This window comes from Chenopodium quinoa, unplaced genomic scaffold, assembly GCF_001683475.1.
Source record: "Chenopodium quinoa cultivar QQ74 unplaced genomic scaffold, ASM168347v1, whole genome shotgun sequence".
Taxonomy (NCBI): Eukaryota; Viridiplantae; Streptophyta; class Magnoliopsida; order Caryophyllales; family Amaranthaceae; genus Chenopodium; species Chenopodium quinoa.
The window spans coordinates 1748328-1768256 of NW_018744041.1; the positions used below are offsets into that span (position 1 = coordinate 1748328).

The following is a 19929-nucleotide window of genomic DNA, read 5'->3' on the forward strand; positions in this document are numbered from 1 at the left end:
AAAAAATTTCTCTTGTTCTTCACAATTTGTTCACTTAAACTCCACATTTTCACAATTTCAGGAAGTGAACTTAAACTTCATGATGTACTCGTAATTTTTGTCAATGATCCAAACAATAAAAGAGCAACAATTGAAACTGGTGACCCAAGTTTACCCTAAGGTGACATATATTTTTTTTTTTGACGGAGAGGTGACATATACTTGAACATTAACGTGTCGCCCTATTCTAGATTATTTTGGAACATGGTTTAGAACCATCCAAAATTCAGAAAAACCAACACGTAAATTCTAGAAAATTGCCATGTATAATATACTAGTACATGATTGTTTCTCCATAACAAGTGGTGCCTATATATGTTGTCCAATATAATTTAATGATATTTCTAGAGTCTAACTGATTGTGGTCAGGTACAAACTCCAAGCTCATGAAACATACCTCACTTTTGTAATTTAATATTGGATTTTTTAAAAACACCTCTCTTTAGATTCGGTACCAATTTTTTTAAAAATTTTTCTTTGCTACCAGCCAAAACAAAGTTTGTTAAAAATCACTACCACTTGTCTTCAACCGTTAGTATTTCCGTTACCACCACCCAACCACCGTCCAACCACCACTCCTTCCCACCCACTGCCTAATTCACCGCCACTATTCAACATCAAACCCACCGCAACCACCACCCAACCACCAGCTCTTCCTCACCCACGGACCCACCAGCTACCCAATCCCCTGCTCGCGAATCCGGCCACCTAGCCCCCGTGTCAGCGCCGGCGTCGCGACCCTCCTCTGAAAACGCCTTTCCAGCCCCGATCCCAACCTCGTTCCCAGCCCCCCCTTCCCTTGAAAACCCGATCCAAGCCCCTTCCGCTCGATACCCGATCCCACGGTCTGGGTTTAGTGGTTTCGGTGGGTAGTCGTGGTCTGGTCTGGGTTCATGGGTATAGGGTTCGCGTGGGTATAGGGTTGTCGGTGGTGGTGGTCTGGGTTCGTGGGTATAGGGTTGTCGGTGGTGGTGGTCTGGGTTTGGGGTTAGGGTGGTGTCGTGGTGGGTCGTGGGTGAGATCGCCGGCGCCGACCGACTCTTTTGGCGCCGGCCGCCGGCAGGTAGGAGGGGGAGGGGTGGGTGGCAGTTTAGGGGAGGGGGTGGCAATGGGGTGGCTGGGTTTTTTTTTTTTTTTTTTTTTTTAATTTTTCTTTCTTTTTTTTTAATAAACTTAACGGAAATCCTAACGGATTCCGATAAGTGGTAGTGATTTTTAACAAACTTTGTTTTGGCTGGTAGCAAAGAAAAAAAATTTAAAAATTTGGTACCGAATCTGAAGAGAGGTGTTTTTAATGGTAGCAAATGTCAAAAAATCCTTTAATATTTGTAATTTTGCCATTTTGCGCAAATATTGTTCATCAATTACATCATAGTATGACACCATTAGTTACAAAAATGGGCACTAAATTCATATTTTATACCTTTGAAAAGCAATTTCTGCTAGACTATCAACATTCAACAATAGGTTTGAACTTTGAACAAATTGTAACACAATTACATCTTGCTACAAGTAAAAACCAATTATCAGAAATTGTTAGCTAATTTCATCAGTAAGTTTTCTAAGCATAACTTGAAGTTTAAGTGCCAATGCCTATTTTCATTCACCATGAACGCCTCAATCTATAATTCTATACCCTTCAAACTGATTTCTGAAGCGGAGCACTCCAATTTTTTTCCATCTAGGACACGGAAACAAACATTAAGGTTTTCTGATTTTGAAATCAGTTCTCCGAAAAATGTTTCTGACCTAATGGTTTTTTCCCTGTTAAAACTAAAGCAAGCAAGCAACCAATATAGACAAGTGAAAACTACCTTTCAAAACGCAAGCAGCAGCATGCTATAGCCAATACATACCTGCTTCCACATAAGTTCCAACACATAATATTCTTTTTGTCTTGCCAAATCTCCTACTTAGGTGGCTTTTACTTTAGATGACTCATTTAGTGTTAAACATAATGCATGTAACAACAAAATTAAATTTCATTTTCAATGGTGACACGAAATCCTGAAATTTCAAGCCTGATGTGGCCACCAAAAAAACGGGTAATGAACCAAGCACTTGAAGCAAAAGATGAAGAAAATATTAAGCTCATACAAAAGTACACCTAAAAAAAAAAAAAAATCACAACTCGCTTTCAGAGATGACATCAAACAACAGACTTTTACAATAGGAATGAAGTGGCTACCACTAGCTATGAAAAGGATCAAAAGAAATAGTTCAAAGCAACAAATGCAAATAAAGAAGAGATTCCAATTGCACGTGAAATCAATGAACAGGTAAAGAAAATAGCAACACAGTTAGAAAGGAAAAGGAAAAGAACACGAGCACTTCCTCCAATTTTTACTTGTTGATGTTAATGTGGTGGGTCTCTCTGGTCTTGTGCCAATGAATAAAACCTCAGCAATGGTACAAATCGCACTCATTGTGAAGTAATCGTAGGAACAAATCAAATTCAGACAGCATTTTCTGCAAAATGAGCCTTCATTGTTGATGACCTTCAAATATTGGAATATCAATTTAGAAGGGTGTTCATCATAGTACAGGAATGGGTAATTTAGCATTGGACAAACAGGCTAACTTGAAATCAGAACAAAATTCCTAGAATGCTTCAGACATCACAAAAACAGTGAAGCCAAACTACTGTCTAAACTCGAACCAAAGTACCGGTAATGTTTCACGGTTTTACCTCTTGCTCAATATGGAACTCCACCACAGTTAAATACAAGTAATGTAATTTATTCCACATATGAGTATATGACTGACATGTCCACAGATGGCATAAGAAAAATATAATTTTCAATTTCTACTTGAGAAGGTATTCTCATTCAGACCATGAATCATGCAACTGAATTTTGATTAATGAACACGTTATCAAGTAATGACCAAAAAAAAAATTGACACACACCCCAATCAAGTACAGTCAATGCTGGAACCATAGGAATACCAGTATTAGTTATCTATACAGCCAGATCTAGTCTGCTTCAGGAGTCCTCAAGAATAAAATAAAACCTATTTTTCAGAAGCAGATGCAAGAGCAAAGCAAAGAGAAGGAAAACAATAGATAGGATTATGGATCTCTAAACAGTAAACAGACATTCATGGTAGTGCTTACTGAAAAACCTTTGTGATCATCAGAACTTGGAACCGTGATGCATCAGGCAAGTTCAAATTTGACAGAACTCTTTCAAATTCATTGCAGCGGGTGCTGGACAATAACAACTCCTCGGCTTTCCAACCAGGCTTCATTTCAGACATCAATACGAATACACAATTACTCACCTCTCACCAAAAAAGAAACAAAATATAAAAAATTCACCGAAGGAGAAGAAAAATAATATAACTGACAACAAGTTGCTAAAGGTTATTTGAAGTCTTTTCTTGCTTTCGATGATTCCAGCATCCACTATAAGTTATTTCTTATTAAAAATAATGATTAAATTAATTTAGAAGAAAATGCAGTAGCATGCCATGAATCTCACAGCAATCACCTTCTATTCCTGATTGTATACTTCTCGTGAAAGCAGGACACAGGCAATGCATGTTATATAAAGGAAAAAAATCAAAAGAGATTTCTGTAATAAAAGCCTTATAGAGGTAAGGTTCTTATATGGTAAACTCCTACTCATGTCATGCAGGTAGTATTGTTGTTATAAATCTTTGACTCACACATCCTCCCTTTCTTAAGCTCTCATTATCTTTAGGAAACCATTCAGTTTGCTGAGCAGCACCAAAGAGTTAAAGACCAATCTACCTTTGAAAAGAAGGGGCAGCGTGGGGATAAAAGAAAAAAAAAAAGGAAGATAACCTAAGACTGATTTCATGTGGCCCTGGATCATGGCCCATAAATACTTGGGCCACTCTTTGCTAAATGCGTAGCAATTCCTAGAACTAAGCAGGTTATGTTTAATCAATGCGTTCTGAATCCCTATGGACCAACAACTTACCAAGTACAGGGAAGGTCCAAAGATATTCACCCATATCATATATTCTTTTTGAAGAACACCCATATCATATATTCTATATCAATGTTTAAGCTGATTAAGAAAAAGGACTCATCATACGCAGCCTACAAGTCTAATAACAATTAACTATGAAACCTGCATATAAGAATATACATAGGAAAAACCCAAAATAACATAAATTCTGCAAGGATTTTATTTTAGAATGCGTCTCACAAACAATAAGGAGATTGTTACAACAAATGAGATGTAAAAGATCTATACAAGGGACCAGAAAGACAATTTGGTACAACTCGTACAAGTACAAGGCTGTACAACCATAAGACTCATTATAGACCAAGTAGGTAAGGTTAAAACCTCCAAGCTGGTGATAAAAGTACAGTATACCTGACTGCTAGAGCTTAAATAGCTTATTCAACTTTGAGTCTAATACCAAGAAGAACAACATGACCTGAATCCCTGAGCTGATCAAAGCTTTGAGAAAACTGGCTTTCTTTTCTGGAAAAAGGCAGAGGTTGCCTCTTTTAGGTCATCAGATAGAAGCATTGCAGCATTCCACGTAGCTACATAGTCCAACCCTTGGTCTAAACTGAAGTCCTTACTTATTAGTAACACTGCCTTAGTACCAGTGATAGCTAGAGGAGATCTTGCTGCAATTTCTGCAAAACATAGAATATGATATTAGAACTGCACACGAAGCATTTTATTGGAAACAAGTCCTTTGGCAACTAGATGACTAGAGTGCATTTAATTGAACTATATCAACCGACCTTGCTACTTCCTAGTTTCTACCACGACAACAAAATTCATAGTCCGTATACAAGATCACTAACATTTCCTTGATTCTCTTACTAAAAGCCTTTTACCATTCAACAAGCCTAGTAATAACATACGACTACTGAAAATCAGCCGTGAACAAGAACGGTTACACGAAAACAAGAATACCTATACTCTCAACTCTCAAAACAATATCTGAAAGCACAACAAGCCATTCAAACACCTTTCCAAATTGATTTCCCGAGCAATTAGAGAATTAAAAGGGAATAACACATAATAAGCATCAAAACCCACAAAAAGTGGACTAATGAGTGCCCTGTAGTGCAGTGCTTAAACCAGTAATCCTGCATTGCTTAGTGCCTTAGTCCCATGAAGTGATTGTTAATTTGGTACAGGCTTATTACTCAAGAATGGACCTTTATTCTAAACATCACAAGATTCTTGCTAAACATAACCTTAATAATAAAAATCAAAAGCAATGTTCACATAACCTTACATTAAAGTCAATCATTCAAACAATTCATCCCAATATATAGCTATACAATACTGAGTAAATATGCCACCTTTCTCTATCGTTGCACATAACCTGGTAGTACCTAAAGCAAGAACTAAAAAAACCAAGACAAAAATCAACATACCCTCAGCAATGCGCGCCACAAAACCATCCAAATCATTTTTAGAATCGAAAACCCGAGTAACCAGACCCATTTCTTTAGCCTCAGAACCCGAAAATCGCCTCGCTGTCAAAGCCAATTCCATTGCATTTCCAAATCCAACAATCACAGGTAATCTCTGAAGAGTCCCTAAATCAGCAGTAATTGCCAAATCAACCTCCTTAACAGAGAAGAAAGCATCCTCAGTACAATACCTAATATCACAGGCTGTAATAATATCAATTCCACCTCCAATACAAGCTCCATGAATACCGGCAATCACCGGTTTCCGGCATTCTTCCAAAGCGGTAACCGCCGCTTGCAGGTACTTAATCTCTCTCCTAAAGCGCTCGTTGGTGCGGGCGCGATCAGCCGATTGGGTGATGGAGGTGAGGGTTTTGATGTCGATGCCGGAGCAGAAGTGATCTCCGGCGCCGGCGAGGATGATTGCGCTGACGTTAGGGTTTTGATCGAGGGATTTTAGGGCTTTTGGGAATTCGTCGAAGAAGTCTCTTGATAGGGCGTTTCGATGGGATGGACGATTGAGGTAAAGGTAGAAGACGGAGGAATTTGGTTTGATTGGGTTGACTTTTAGGGTTTTGTATTCCGCCATTGTTGATGATACAAGCGAACACGAAGCTCGGAGTGAGAAAAGGGGAGTACAAGGTTAGGCAAACATTGGTCAGTAGGAAAGCCCCACCTTGATAAACGTGGTAATAGTGTACGGAATATAATACAAAAATGACTGGTTAGTCCTATCAAATTTCAAATCGAAACCGTTTAATTGCTCAAAAGAAACCGATCCAAATGAGAACCGAATTGATTAAAAACATTTTTTTTTGAAATGAAAACCGACTCGAACCGTATGTTAATGAACCCGAAACCGAACCGATCCGAGTAACGTTACACCGTATAAAAACCAATCCCGTTTATGAGTCGAACTAGTTCTAAATCGAATTGAAATCAAATTGAACCGAAAATGAACCGAATTGTTTCTAACCCGAAACCGCTTGCAACCTGAAATCGTTTGAACCGGGATAAAAACCGTTTACACCGAACCGTTAACAACCCGCGACCCGTTTGCACCGAACTGTATATAAACCGAGCTGTTTATAAACTGAACCGCTTGCCAACCGAATCGTTTATGAACCGGACCTCTTATAAACGAATCGGCTACGAACTGCTTACTATAAAGAGATTATTAAAATCAAGTTAAAAGGTGTTTTAAATGAAATTTAATTATCATAGTACAAAAATCTTCTTGCCAAATTAATATTTATTGAAAATTTATTATCATAGTATAAAATATCTTCCTGCCAAATTATTATCATAGTATAAAATATCTTCCTTCCACTAAAAATCCTCCTGCCATAAACTGAACCGAAAAAGAACTGAACCAGCTATAAACTGTACCGAAAAAAAACCAAACTAGTTATAAACTGAATCGAAAAAGAACCGAACTAGTTATAAACTAAACCTAAAAAAGAACCAAACAGTTTCTAACCAAAAACCGTTTCCAAACTGAAACTATTTGAACCGGGATAAAAATCGTTTACACCAAACCGTTAATAAACTGCAACCCGTCTGCACCGAGCCGTTTACTACCCGGACTGTTTACAACCCGAACCGAATTAAAACCGCTCACGAATAAACCGAAACCGAATCGAACCGATAACTATTTAAACCGAACTGGAACTAACCCGCGAGATACTTAAACTGATTTTAAACGACCCGATTTAATACCGAACCGAACCCGAACTATCAAACCGTTTTGACAGTGCTAACTATAGTATAAACTTCCTCGGTTTTCTGTTAAATGTAACACATCTTTTTGACACGTTTTTGTAGGAATTGATTAGAGTAGGTAGACGAACGAATTTAACAAAATAATTTGAACACTATGATTTAGAGATAGGTTAGGTACTAAGTGTCTTATTTAATTTGATTAGTTTGTCCGTTTACATTGCTTAATCTCTCCTCAAATTACATGCCGAGAAGATGTATTGCATTTAAAAGAAAAAGGAGGAAGTATTACGGAGCATTATGACATTTTTGTATTACTCGGACATTCGTTTCATATTAGTTGTAATTTTGAAATATTAAATGTTTTTTTTTTCTTAGTAATTTAAATTTTTAGAAAATCTAATTTCAGTTGGAATGTAAATTAGGGCATGTTCTCATTTACTGAGCAGAGCAAAGCTGAACTTATTGGAGCTTAATTAAACTGAACTGATAATTTTATGGGAGAAGAAAATTAAGAATTGAATTGAATTGAACTGAAAATAATTAAGCTGAAGCGAATAGACCCTTAAATGACAAAATTAGTGAATAAAACAATATTCTCATGTAAAATTGCTAGTGGTGGTACCTGGTGAGGAAAGAATTACGGAATACGATTTTATGACTTATGAGATTTGATTTTTTTTTTTTGGGTGGGGGGGGGGGGGGGAAATTCCCCAACATAGGTAAGATTTGATCTCTAGCCTCATCGGTAGTATGGACTACGGAGTAGAGGTGATTATAAATTTGGACCGAGCCTTAATATCAAATGTCATACCCAAGCCATGTCCTAAAGTGGCAGGTTAAAACAGCCTTTTCGAGCCGGATTTGGGCTTTAAACTAAAGAATAGTTTTTAGCTTGCCCAAACCCGCTTTATTTCAGGTCGGATCAGATTGGGCTAACGGGCCGGGCCATTGTTGATCATCTCTACTATGAAGTACATACTAAAGAGTCGAAAATCTAGCTAATTGCTTAAACAACATGTCTCATGGTTGTACTTTATAGATGACGTAAACTTTTAACTTCACAACTTAAAGGTCATAAGATTAAAATTTCTATAGATCAAGGCTCTTTGTATTTGGAGTTTTTCCTATCATATCCTCTTATCTGCATATAAGCTAAGGGCCTGCTCTCATACGTTTATTTTCAGTTCAGCTCAGTTCAGTTCATTCAGTTCCTAATTTCCTTCTCTTATAAAATATTCATTTCATTTTAGTTCAGTTCAGCTGAGTTCAGTTTATGAGAACAGGCCCTAAGTTTAGCACTCTAGCCACAAAGCTGGACTTTACTTGATCAGCAAGAGGTGATGGTTGTAAGGTCCTTCTCCTTACTTTTAATAAACACTATATGATAGATAAACAAATAGAATAAGTTTTAAATTATGTTGGCAGTACAATTTAGGATGTTGTGAATTGTGATTAATTCTACAATTAAGTTTTATGTGCACACAAAACATGTTTTATATATTTATTTATTTATTTTTTTGACAAGAAGAAAAAGGGATTTCATTAATAAATATATAGTCAAACGGGACTTACATATAAATCCTAAAAAACTAAAAATTCCAACACAAATATACACCTTTAAACTAAATACATTGTAGATTTGATTGACAATTTATGAATTCGCACTAATACGCACTGAAATCCACTGATGTGTAGCCGTTTAAGTGAAAATACTCATGTGGTCCTCCCGACTTTTATAGAGATTATAAAACCCTGGATCTTCAACTCTCACCATAGAAACATAACACAAAACATGTGTTATTTGCTCATAGATATAGCAAACTAGCTCATCATAAATACAATTATAAGAAGGATATATATGTAAACGCAAACTATCTTTGGATTTTTTCAAGTCGATTAATGCGTTGGTAGGAGTTAAGGAATAAGGAGGGAATATTATTTTGAAATGATTTTTGTCAGAAAATACCTAATAAAATTCAGAATTCGTGAGAGACTACCTAATAAAAAAAAGTGTTGTAAGAAATTATCTAATAAAAGTAAAATGTTGTAAATATTACTGTTGGCCGGATTTCATTCGTTGATCTAATTTTCCAGCATTGACCTACCCATGTGTCGGTCACATGACGTTTGATGAAGTTTTTTTATTAAAGTTGAACTTTTGGGTATTTGTTGAGTAAGCACCTAAGCGGGGTTGATTTTCAAGGTGGTGAGACTATTTTCGGGGATTTTTCGAGTTGGTGGATGTAGTTTTGGGCTACGAAATGGTGGAATATGGGGTAAGATAGGGTGGTTTTGAGTTGAAGGGTAGTTTTGGTGTGGTGGAAGTGATTTCAAGCACGTTGCGTTGATTTTTGGGATAAAAAGTTCAATTGAGTACAATCTAATGGTCAATTTAAAAAAAATAATTCAAATGGCATAATTGAACAAGATTTGAGAGGGTGTAACAAATTACAATTCATCGAATCAATATCTATTACTCCACTATGAAAATCAACTTAGGGCATGTTCACATTTACTTAATTTTAGTTCAGTTCAGTTCAGCTCTAATCAGTTCAGTTCAGCTCTTAATTTTCCTCTCTCATAAAATATTCATTTTAGCTCAATTCAGTTCAGTTCAGTTCAGCTCCAATCAGTTCAGTTCAGCTCAGCTCATTTCAGTAAATGTAAACAGGCCCTAAGGGCCTGTTCTCATTGAGTGAGCTCAGTTGAACTGAACTGAACTGAATTGAGCTGAACTGAACTGAACTGAACTGAGCTAAACTAAACTAAACTGAACTGAACTGAACTAAAATGAATATTTTATAAGAGAAGGAAATTAGGAGCTGAGCTGAGATGAACTGAACTGAACTGAACTAAGCTGAACTAAACTGAACTGAACTAAAGTGAACTGAATTTTAACGTAAGAGAACATACCCTTAATCAATAAAAGTATTTATCAATAGCGGAAATTGAGGTGAAGAAAACACGGATTACTCTTCAAAATCTGATGCATCATGCATAGATAATGTATCTTTATTTCTCTTTATTTTTGTTTTGGCCTTATCTCAATTTTAATACAAAAGGTGTGGGCCATTTTGGGTTGTTATTATGTTTGTTATCAGTCATTGATAAAATTTATGGAGTAGTCATTTAGAATTTTTCTATATTTGAAGAAATAAATGGAATTTGATTACCCCGCAACTCTTTCTTAATTAGGATCATAAATTTATATAGGAAGAAAATGGAATTTGATAATCCCACAACTCTTTCTTACGATCATTTGAGAAAGATAATATGATTGATATCAATGAAGTGCCGAGGACTATTTCACAATTAATGTGATGATATGGTAGTTATATAACAACGTAACCTCAATAATTATGTGAGAAATGTTTTACATTTTTTTTTGGTTGGCGATTAAGGAGAAAGACTTTATTAGGCCGGAACCTCTCACATGTCCTCCTAACTCAATTTAACGGGTTAGACACTTTGAGAATGGGGGGAAGGGTAAGAAAATCCCCAACCCAAAGTGTCACTATTGGAGTTTGATCTCACATTGCATGCAAACTTTGCAGCTAGATCGATCAAGCTTAGCTTGGTAAGAAATGTTTTACATTTAGTAAAGGACAAACTTTTAAATAAATCGGATGTACAATAAATATTGAACCCGTTATAAACTTACCCCTATAATGAGTAAAAGTTACCCTAAAATAAATAAAAGTTACCCTGACATAAATAAAAGTTACGAAATATTTATACTTTATTGATAAAAGTTACTTAAAAAATTGTAAAAGAAACCTTCAATTTGATAAAAAATGACCCTTGATGTAAAGTAAATTACTTTACAACGGATATATACAAAAGTTATTCATAGTAAAGTCTTTAATCATGTATCATATAACTATAATTCATATGCAAATAATTACCAAAAATAACATGAGAATTGAAGTAATTATTTAGACAAGAAATCTAAGAATCGGCTCTTAATTCGCAAAAGAAAAGTTTGAAAATAGATGATGATGACAACTTGAAGGCGACTTAGAAGAATTTTAGGTTGTGCTCAAAAAGAATGTTGAGACTATAAAGAGATCATGTAAAAAAAGTATACCTCACTCAAATGAAAATTTTGCAGTTTACCAAAAACAAACCTTCTCAAAAAACTTCTTTAACATTTACTCTGTATGATCTTAGTCATAAGCACAGCTAGATATGTATATGTGCATAAACGGAAGAAGTGGAGACTAGATCATGTATATGGTAGTTTTGTGGACTTTAGGGCTTAGAAGTATTTTTAGAAGATAATCACGGTATTGTACCCTCTTTATTCCACTTCATTTCCAAATTAATTTCAACACGATAGTAAATACAAACTTAAAATGTAATAAGAATTAATAGTGTATGATATATGTGACAAGTCAGTCAAATGAGCTAAAAATTTAAAATGCATTCCAATTTTTACAAGGTGACCTCATATCGTCTCTAACACCTCCTTAAATTTCGAATATACTTAATTTGATATTGTACGTAGTAGTTTTTTTTAAAAGCATGCATACGTTCGATGTATGTGTATGAACATATCAATGTTAATGTAAGTATACGTAGTATTACACACACAAGTACGTATGTGAATGATATTAGTCCACATTTATTACCTACCTAGTCTGTACCTGTCATGCAACTAAGATTAATTTAAATTGCAATTAACTTAAACACACACATAACACACTTCTCTTACCTCATCTCCTTTTCTATTTAGCAATTTAATAATCTTGAGCTCTCATTTTTCATAAACCATAGTTGTTTATCTATGAAAACTATAAAGAGTTTTCCCCTTGAGAAGCCATAATTACAGCTTTTAAAGCATCATTTTCTTAATTAATTACACAAATAATTAAGGTGATCATCAACTTACTATGGCGTTGCACACCAGTACTTTATCACTCACAATCGTCGGCATTCTAGGTGATTATAAATGCAATCAAGTTTTCTTCATCTTATCGATTTATTATTATTTTCGCATTTTTTTTAATTTCATATATATATGTCAAAATACTATCTCATGATGATCTAATGTTCGATCTCCAAATATGTATCTATAACACTTCTTACTATCAAGGTTTTTTCTGTAACTATTAAAGTATCACGAGTACGTTAACAAAATGATTTACTTTCAAAAATATCTCTATTTGCGTACCAAAGTTTTTATTATAAAAATAAAAACTCATGATATACTTTTCCATAAGTTAATTCATCATTCCATGTGTTTCAATAGTTTAGAGATGACTTAGCTTGAAAAGATATACTCTTATATATGCTCAAAATAATTTTTATGACTTGCCAAATAAATTATTTTTGGTCCCTTCATCTCTAGAATCTTCAAGCTCGTTGTTTAATTTATGGAGTATTTCACCTTTTTATTGGCTTTACTACACACTTTTAAAATCTAAAAGTTGAAATAATAGATGTCAAAAGTACGTAGCATATGATAGTGAAACTCACCGATATATATATTTATAACCATGCAAATTAATTAAGATAATGCTATACGTAGCAAGCCACTTTTAGCTATATCTCAATTTTCCCTAAAAAAATTAATCCTTAACAAATTTATTAAAAACACTTCTATTCTATCTCTATTGTAACTTTGTAAGTCATGATACAGAGTAATTTTTAATAATTCATTGTATTTCTTAATTAATTTATATTGCTTAATTTTCCCCTCGTATTATTAATTATGATTATTATGTATATTGATATATTAATAATCAACTAACAATATTCTTCTACTCTTCTGATCATTTTTTCCTCATTCATCCTCAAGGTGGTTACTACATAGGTTGTACATGATTGATGCATGTTTAGGTTTAAAACAAATAAATTCCTTGTATATTTTTATTCTTAGTTTCTTTCTTGTATTTTTTATATGAAAATAACTTTTCATTTTTTTTTTTTTATATACCTAGCAAGTTGCTAGCTATTAAATAAACGTTATCTAAAGTTAGTTTCTTGTGAATATTACCATAATAATCTGCCTTCTTAACAAACAAATTATCTTATATACAAGCATAATATAGTTTAGGTCCTTAAATTCCACATCGTACATGAAATTTAAAACAGTGTTAATCAAATTAAACATCCTTTAAAGTCCCCCTTAATTCTATGTTTCAGGCAACATGATTTCAGGATTAGTATACCTAGCTCCATTGTAAGTTCTCTAACATATATATACTTCATGTCATTGTTACTGTTAAGTTATTAGTCGCGGTATAAAACTTATGTTATGGTAATTAACTTATGTTGCAGGCCTACATATTACAAAATATATAAGAAAAAATCAACTGAGGGGTTCCAATCTGTGCCTTATGTAGCAGCACTTTTTAGTGCTATGCTTTGGTTATACTATGCCCTGCTCAAGAAGAAGGAATATTTCCTAATTAGCATAAATTCTGTTGGATGCATAATTGAGACACTGTACATCGCCTTTTACTATGCTTATGCTTCTAGAAGAGCCAGGGTACGTGTCAAACTTATCCCTCTGCCTGATTTTACTTCTTGTCACATTACTAGTTTAAATCACGCTATCAACTTAACAATTAGTTATAGATGGAGGGATTGTTAATTTTGAATGTCGGATTGATTCAATTTAATCTTCATACCCTGTTGCAGATTTTTACAGGCACACTAGTTCTTTCACTCAATTTGGTGATTTTTTCTATGATAGTTCTCATCATTCAACTGAAACTGGGAGAAGGTACAGACCGCGTAAAAGTGCTAGGTATCATTTGTGCTATTGTCTCCATTGGTGTTTTTGCAGCACCCTTGACAATCATGGTAAGAAATCCTCATAATATTCATCATTTTATACCAAAACGCGTATTCTTTTAACCCCTGTACTGTCATACATCTGTGTCTTTCAGGTGAAAGTAATTCGAACAAAGAGTGTTGAGTACATGCCATTCTTCTTATCCTTCTGCCTCACGCTGTGTGCGATCATATGGTTTGCATATGGCTTATTACGACAAGATTTATACGTATCTGTAAGTCATTTATAAACACCATGTTTCGAATAACCCCTTTCAACACTACTCAGCACACTCATATTGTTCTTATCATCAAAATCAGATTCCAAATATTTTTGGATTCGCCTTGGGGGTACTCCAGATGGTATTATATGCAATCTGCAAAAACTGTTGCATCCCCCGGGAATCAGTAGATCAGAGGATTTCAAGTAATCGGACAAACTTGGTTAATGGAAACGTGACAACTACTGATCAGCAAGACAGAAGCAATGAACCCCAAACTGAACTATCAACTGCTGATCCTGCAGTCTGATATCTGAAGGTTCAAACTCATAGTATATACCGCGTTAAAGTAATATGCCCGAGAGTTTTGGCCATGTATTTATTAGGATAATTAGGATCATATGGAGTAAGATCATATGTATCCTACATTTAGTTGCTTCTTTTCCCAACCTTTTTTTGTTATTGAATGCAACTACCTAATTAACTCACATTATTCTTCTGTTTAGAGCCATTTACTTAAATGAATTATGTGAGAAGTTATTACTACACCAGAACGGTAGTATGAGAAAAATAAATACTTCTGAAAAAAGTAAGATAGTTGGGAAACAGGTAGAGATCATAAGATTTGCTTGATTTAGTAAAAACAGGAACAATACCGTAAAATTTTGGTCAAGGTTGAAGAAGTATGTCTCTGCAAGGTAACAGTTGAATCGTGATAGTATGAAACACTAATTGTATTAAGGTGCTTATTTTTCTTAAGTTTCCCTCGGTATCTAAAAGGTCAATAAGAAACAACCTCCTAAAGTTGCATACATCTCTTAACCCCAATGAAGAAAAAAACCCTTCCTTTTTGCACAGTACTGTTGATTCTTTTCTAACTGGCATGTTAGGTTTATATGAAAAATAAGCAAACTTAAGCATCAGAAACAAGGGGATGAGAAGCTCATATATAAGACATAAGAAACATGGATGAATATGATATAGAGTGCTTCAAGCTGCTGTATTATAAGTTTATAACACTCAACAATGGTATAAGTACCAAATCCATTGAGTATTTCCTAAAAATGCAGAACCAAGAAAGAACCTGCCATCCGCAATTGCGGAAAAGAAACAAGCTCAGCAAAATGACTGCATACAGAAATGTTTTTAAAGGAGCCAAAGGTGCCTTTTTTTTTCTTTCTTACCGAAGATATACACTCTGATTCTTTGCAATATACCCCCCGTCGTCATCTGATTTCTCCTCATATCTGCCAATCTTGTCATGTAAAAGGAAAAAAGAAAAGAAAAAAAAAAAGGGGAAAGAAACTAACATCAACCATACATGGTGGGCATTTCTGATCCTCCATACAAAGCCTCAACACATTTTGTAAGTTGGTAAGGCAAAAAAAAGATGAAAACACGAGGGCATAAACCGGTATCTAGTTATCCTGCCTGAAGCATCTCTGCTTTTCTGACACTGTACAAGCTGAAGGGCGAATCACCCTTCCATGTTGTCATTTGTGCCTTGAGCACTTTGCCTTCTTTTCTCCCGCCAATTCTCTCCCCACATCTTGGCCTCCGCTACAGCTCTCTCTCTGTCTGAATCCCGATTCAACATCCTAGCGGTCTCTTTTGGGGAGTCGTCCTTTTCAGACCCACCTTCCAAATCCAAAGTTTGTCGTCTCTTTTCCCTCCAATTTTCACCCCACATTTTGGCCTCAGCAACAGCACGTTCTCTATCTGAATCCTTATTCAACATTCTGACTGTTTCTCTTGGGGAGTCATCTTTCTCTGAGCCTTCTAAGTCCCACTTTCTCCCTGAACCAGCACCATCTTCACTCCTTGCAATTCTTCCACCATTCTCATCTCTGCTCCTATCTTTCATAGTTGGATCATATGCTTGGTTAGCCAGATAAGAGAGTGCCGTCACAACATCTCCAATAAGGGGTCGAGCAGCTGCATTTTCTTGTATGCACATGGATGCAACAGCCAGAGCTTGGTAAAGTCCTCTTGTTGGAAATCTACTTTGTAACTGAGGGTCTGCCAATTTCAAGAACTTTCTGCGGTCATTGAACAAAGGGCGTGCCTGCACAAATAAACAATGCTCAATTGCTTGTCGACAATAAAAGAGCTAAAAATCTAAAATGATAAACTACAAAAGGGAAGAATTCGCCACAAACCACCTCTAATTTTTCGACTTTTCATTAAACTACTAATGTTGTTTAAGAGCAAAGCACCTAGCAGCCAATATCCCAAAAATAAAAATAAAAAAATGGCTGGTTATTTGCAACAGGTGAAGCATATCACTGTTGTATAAACATTGGTGTAACTGAGAGGTGGTTTAAGACAAATTACTCCTACAACCAAAAATCAACTAATAAGAGCTAAATAGCAACTTCAGTGGGAACTTCACAGGACCATCATCTTACCCATGCTACAAGGTTCTGCTCCCCATGAGGACGATCACTATCAATGGCTCGGCGACCAGTTATCAGTTCTAAGAAGACTACTCCAAAACTGTAAACATCTGACTTCACAGTCAGTTGTCCTGTCATAGCATATTCAGGGGCACAATAACCATAAGTGCCCATCACCCTAGTAGAAACATGTGACTTGTCACCAGTAGGTCCTAGTTTAGCCAGCCCAAAATCAGAGAGCTTTGGATGGAATCCATCATCTAACAATATGTTAGATGACTTGAAATCTCTGTAAATAACAGGAGGGTTTGCTTTATCATGGAGGTACTCCAAACCTTTTGCTGCTCCAGCAGCGATTTTCATCCTGGTATTCCAGTCAAGCGGTTCTTTATCAGGTGGAAGATCTACAAGGACAAGGTTAAACTGTCGATCAAAATTCTAAAAAATTTCTTCCAGTAATATCAGATGGAAAAAAGTGGAGTTTTTCATGGCGATGTGCACACAGCTCATAGGTTCTACAGACATAACCTTAAATATAGTTGAGATAACTTTGCATATCACCACTGATTCAGCATTATCATAAAATTTTGAATATAGTTAAAATACAGTAAAGCAATAAACTGCCTTGCATTGTAGAAGAGCTCCTCAGCGATATTGACACATAATTACTGAATCTATGACACGTTACATATTCTTGCGTGAACAATATCTGGAAACCTACTCCACTGATAATAGTTTGCATATATAAAGTAGCAACAAAGAACTGAAACACGACATATACTTTATGCACTGCAAGAGGTTCAAAATCATCAGGTATTGCAATCTGGCTACAGGTATTGTCTACCTTGGCACATCAACATAACGAGTTTGTTCACTAGTAAGCATAAGACCTTGGGCAGCTAGTTTCACATAGCAAGTGATTCAATATAATTAAGATTTTCTGATTATATTCATCTGTTGGTTGAAGCCTCCATTGTCTAAACAATACATTTTTTTTTACAAGCATGGCATTCTATTCAAATTCCTTGGTTACATCAACAAACAAACTGATCATAGAAAGTGAAGTGATGAACACTATCCAAGAACCAATTTGAGCAAGAAGAAAGGATGACAAACCAGTAAGATCAGAAATTGTTACCAAAGAGATGATCTTCTAGAGATCCCAGCGCCATGTATTCATATACAAGTAATCTCTGGTCACCGTCAGCACAATATCCTATCAAATTCACTAAATTGTCATTATGTAAAAGACTGAGCATAAGAACCTCTACAAGAAACTCTCTGTTTCCTTGGAGACCATTTCTGTCCAATTGCTTAACAGCAACAACCTGCAAGCAAAACAAAACTGACTCTAAATAAGGAACAACATGCAGCTAAGGTAAGTTAAATTAACAGTTAAAATGTCGATAAGATTTTTTGAAATATAAGCCCTTGGATTCCATACAAAATCATATCAAGAAAGAAAGCAATATAGTTATAATACATTAGTTTTACATGGTAGTTCCATAACCATAGAATCAGATTATCAGAATCACGGTCCAAAAACCCCATCAATGCAGAAGATATGAGAAATCAAGACATATCCGGTCTTGTAGATATGCAATAGAATATAGCATAATAGATTAATCATTAGATATGAATCATCTTATTCCCTTTTCTCCTGCTTCATCAACCCCAAACTCAATCCTATAGAACATATGAGAAATTACGTAATGAGCACCAATAACCAAGGAAGCAGTACATAAAGAGCGACTCAGACAATGTTTGATAGAATCAGACTTTGATGTCAGTACTTTTAAGTCTTACATATCAAATTTACCTTGAAAGTAGAACAACTTCATAAGCTTCTTGATCTTAGAAAGTTAGAAGTCACCATATAGAGAGATTTATCATTACGAAAATGGGCTCTAAGTTTGTATGATCCACATCTTAGAAATGGTGGATCACAGCAGTAATTGCAAAATCATATTAAATGATTGTCAAGAATTGTTACCTGACCAGTCTCCAGCTGCCCTTTATAAACACGCCCGAAACCTCCTTCCCCAAGAAAGCATTCATCCCTAAAGTTCTTGGTGGCAACTGCAAGCTCGCGGAAAGTGAATGTATGAGCACTACTACTAATATTGGCCATAGGTCCATCATTGGGAACGGATGATTCTCGCCTTGGCCCGACATTGTTTCTTGCTTTCAGCCGATCAGCTCCTGCAGATTCACATTATAATTGGCTAATATAAATCATTTGTTATCATGAGAAACACCAGATTGCAAAACTCTTTTCTAGAGATGCAAAATCGAGTAATACACCAACCTATCAAACAAAGATTCGATCTTTCCACCGCAATGGATAGTCTACCATTCAATTGCAACGAGAATTAATTGATCAGATACTCAAAATTCATCAAGGGACATCTATAATTAGGCATTTTCCTACCTAATGGAACTTACTGAAAATAGTAAAAAGAAGGAATTTTACCAAATTAAGTCATGATACTTATTAAGTGAAACAATCCCAAAAAACTTTATACACTTTCAACAATCCGCACGGTCCAAGAACATTGATTCAGTATATAAAATTCCAAATCCACTAAAAAAGTACCAATTCTTTTGAAATCTTATTCCTTTTTTTCACAGAAAGTAAAATTCAGCTTAATACTACTACAATCATATCATAAATAATCAATCAAAAAGCCAAAAGTTACCAATCTCAATCATAATCAAAATCCGATTAAAAAAATTTAATAATTTTAGATCACAACAATTAACAAATTAATACAATAAAAAATCAAAGAAGATTATAGAACTCACCAGATGATAATTTGGAGATATTGGAATTAGAAGAAGGAGAAGCATCTTTGCGATCATCTTTCTCACCAGAAGTTGGATTCAATCTTTCTTCTTCCTTTGATTCAAAACAAGAAAAACACCCCATTTCCCAGTCAAACTATACACACAAAATTCTTAATTTATTTTTACAAAATAAAAAACCTCTCTTTGATTTCTTGATTCAAACAGAACAGTAATTACCCAAAACCCAGTTCTCAAAATCTCTTCTTTCAATCAATAATAATCACAATCACTAGAAATCATCATAAATCTTTGACTATATAGCATATAACATATACTTTATGAGAGAGAAAATAAGGAGATTTGAAGAGCAAAAGAAGAGAGAGAAAGGCGTGTAGGTGAGTTGCTTCAACTGAAGAAAACTTTGAGAAAGAAAAGAAAAGAAAATAGGGGAGTGTAAAATTAGGGGGGCGAAGGAAAGAAATGGAGAGAATGAAAGAAAGGGTGGTTTATGTAAAAAGTGAGATGAAGAGATTAATCAACCCAAAAATTCATTCTTTCCTGTCTTACT

The 19929-nt window shown here is 35.1% G+C and overlaps 3 protein-coding genes and 1 long non-coding RNA gene across 4 annotated transcripts; 1 reads left to right on the forward strand and 3 right to left on the reverse strand.

The window, feature by feature from the left end:
- Positions 1–2272: 2272 nt before the first annotated feature.
- LOC110690496 lies at positions 2273–4021 on the reverse strand. Its single transcript, XR_002505108.1, has 2 exons — positions 3155–4021; positions 2273–2537 (listed from the first exon to the last, which is right to left on the reverse strand). It is a non-coding gene; the product is annotated as an uncharacterized LOC110690496 (long non-coding RNA).
- A 133-nt stretch (positions 4022–4154) lies between these two features.
- Positions 4155–6134, reverse strand: LOC110690495 (delta(3,5)-Delta(2,4)-dienoyl-CoA isomerase, peroxisomal-like). The gene is made up of 2 exons (XM_021867344.1): positions 5417–6134; positions 4155–4660 (listed from the first exon to the last, which is right to left on the reverse strand). Exons 1-2 carry the CDS (start codon positions 6042–6044, stop codon positions 4470–4472), a joined length of 819 nt encoding a protein of 272 aa, XP_021723036.1. The 5' UTR covers positions 6045–6134; the 3' UTR covers positions 4155–4469.
- Positions 6135–11881: 5747 nt separating this feature from the next.
- On the forward strand, positions 11882–15460 carry LOC110690498 (bidirectional sugar transporter SWEET15-like). The gene is made up of 6 exons (XM_021867347.1): positions 11882–12118; positions 13325–13361; positions 13460–13670; positions 13823–13987; positions 14074–14193; positions 14279–15460. Exons 1-6 carry the CDS (start codon positions 12070–12072, stop codon positions 14486–14488), a joined length of 792 nt encoding a protein of 263 aa, XP_021723039.1. The 5' UTR covers positions 11882–12069; the 3' UTR covers positions 14489–15460.
- On the reverse strand, positions 15136–19929 carry LOC110690497 (serine/threonine-protein kinase PBS1-like). The gene is made up of 5 exons (XM_021867346.1): positions 19380–19929; positions 18568–18776; positions 17713–17902; positions 16587–16978; positions 15136–16243 (listed from the first exon to the last, which is right to left on the reverse strand). The coding sequence occupies exons 1-5, from the start codon at positions 19501–19503 to the stop codon at positions 15656–15658; spliced, it is 1503 nt and encodes a 500-aa protein (XP_021723038.1). The 5' UTR covers positions 19504–19929; the 3' UTR covers positions 15136–15655.